Below are 2,098 nucleotides of genomic sequence, written 5' to 3'. Positions count from 1 at the left end.
TATCGTGCAACAACTATTTATTATCAATTAACATGTTGACAAACATAATAATAATTACATTCAGTGGTAGCATAGGAAATACAGATAGTAAATTTCAGCCAGATTCATAAGACACGCAAATGTAATTCTAAGGTTTTCTTAGCAAATATCTATTGGTAACGGGGCAAGATGGTATCTTCTATTTCCTCGAGGATGGCCAGTCGCAGGCGTTGATATTGGCGTTCCAGACGAGTCCAGCAGGGCACTCCAGGTGGACAGCCTTGCCGTTGCTGCACTCCCAGAAGCCGTGTGTGTCCGTGTCGTCTGGATAGAAGACGGGCGTAGCGCCGTCATCTTCCGGACATGTGGGGGTGGTCGCTGTGGCCACAGCTGCCAACACGCTCAGCACCAGAAGGCCTGCCAACACTGTGGGAAAAGAGGGTTAGTGTTTCGTGTATTTCAAGTTGAAGTGCGCAATAAGACCAACAAACCGTCTTTCCCCTCACTGGCGCTGGAATTTTGGGTCCATGTGTTAAGTGGTCAAATGTAATAAAGCTTATTAAATTTCATTAACGTCAAGATTTTTCAGAACGCATTTGTCCCCAAGATGTAGAACATAGGCAGACAAGCATTTGCTTTCTTGATTAATGTAGAAATTCTCTCTACGAAGCAAGTTTGTTTATTTTTGATGTGGCTTTGGTCACACGTCAAACTTGTTGTAAAAGAACACAACACATGAAATAATGTGCATAGGTTAAAATTCACGGAAACAGCACCATTTCAGCTTTGATTCTATGATGGTATCATATGATGCTGTTATATAATGTCGTACTTAAGTTTCGCTTAAAATTTTTCATATGTTATACCTGTATCTCCTCTCACTGTCAGCTACTGTAAAGGGTAAAATAGGCATCCTTCGCATTAATAGAATAAACCATTCTTAACGCACACTGTAAATAATATTAGGTATGGAGAAATGCTCGCTCTATCACGTACTGTAGCATGCTGACATCTTTGTTTCGATATTTCGAATCATTTAAGAAGTATTTCGTTGGCTAAGATCTGATAGGTATCTTTAAAAAGAAAGGAGCAAACCAACTTCGCACTTTAGAAGCTGTGAAAGTGTAATTCCTTTTCATAGTTCCCACTTCAACTTTTGGAAAAGCTTACTAGTGACAAGGTTAAAGGTATTATTGTGCTCATAGACTGAAAGAAATACACTAGTAAAAAATTGTTCGACTCGTGCATAATGTGTTAATGGAACGCTCCCTGGTGCATTACCGTTTCCTGACAGACATTGTTTTGTTTTGGTTAAGAAGAGAATGTTGCTCCTAGTAGTGTATTAATAACGAGCGATTAAGAAGGAATCCGAAGCATTCGCAATATACATAATCCAGTCCATAACACAGTCCTCAGAAATAGATCTTCATAGCTGTGTACGATTAGCAGTTGTAGACACGTAACTAAATATAACCGAAAGCTGCTCTGTCGATACACTTGTACCCACGTTGCATTTCAAGCGGAGAAATTAATTTTGATTGTCCGATGCGTCTAAACAGAAGGAAAGGTTAAACTTACGTTTCATGGTGAAAGTTATTGCAGCTGATTCTGGCGAACTCAGAACGACACTAATGCTTGGTTTGAAAATGAGCTGGTGTTATATACTAAATGTCATTGACGTCACACCGACCTGGGTAAGGCCAGATTCTCTCTGCTTCGTTACAAGTATGATAACGATTGTTTGCAACGTGTCATGTATCCGTGTAATCATCTCAAAGATAAAATTTACATGACTTTCTGTGTGCTATCTCAACAACTTTTCTCTCATGAGCCGCTGATAAATATAGTTCCCGAAACCCTTCACCCTTACGAAACGTTTCCATAGCGTTTGGTTAGTAATTAGGAGTGAGATCGCTTAGGTGCTTGCTACTGCGCAACACAAACTTTTCAACATGGCAGAACAGTATTAATGCTTCCTCGTACCGTTTTGGCCACAGTAAAACGATACGTTTGCCCTATGTCTAGTCAGAGTATAAATTATCTTAATTCGGTGTCCTTTCCGCAAGAATTAAGTAGTCTGAGCTCCCCAGTACATAACATTGTGGTAGCTGAAGGGATA

General features: G+C 40.0%; 1 protein-coding gene across 1 annotated transcript; it reads right to left on the bottom strand.

Annotated features, from left to right (window-relative positions):
• Window positions 1-1,626, bottom strand: LOC126252927 (peritrophin-1-like). The gene is made up of 2 exons (XM_049953922.1): window positions 1,558-1,626; window positions 1-405 (listed from the first exon to the last, which is right to left on the bottom strand). Exons 1-2 carry the CDS (start codon window positions 1,562-1,564, stop codon window positions 179-181), a joined length of 234 nt encoding a protein of 77 aa, XP_049809879.1. The 5' UTR covers window positions 1,565-1,626; the 3' UTR covers window positions 1-178.
• Window positions 1,627-2,098: the final 472 nt, after the last annotated feature.

The sequence above is a fragment of the Schistocerca nitens genome, chromosome 4 (genome assembly GCF_023898315.1).
Source record: "Schistocerca nitens isolate TAMUIC-IGC-003100 chromosome 4, iqSchNite1.1, whole genome shotgun sequence".
Taxonomy (NCBI): Eukaryota; Metazoa; Arthropoda; class Insecta; order Orthoptera; family Acrididae; genus Schistocerca; species Schistocerca nitens.
The sequence above is the reverse complement of the archived record's forward strand: the minus strand, read 5'-3'. Positions and strand labels throughout refer to the sequence as shown.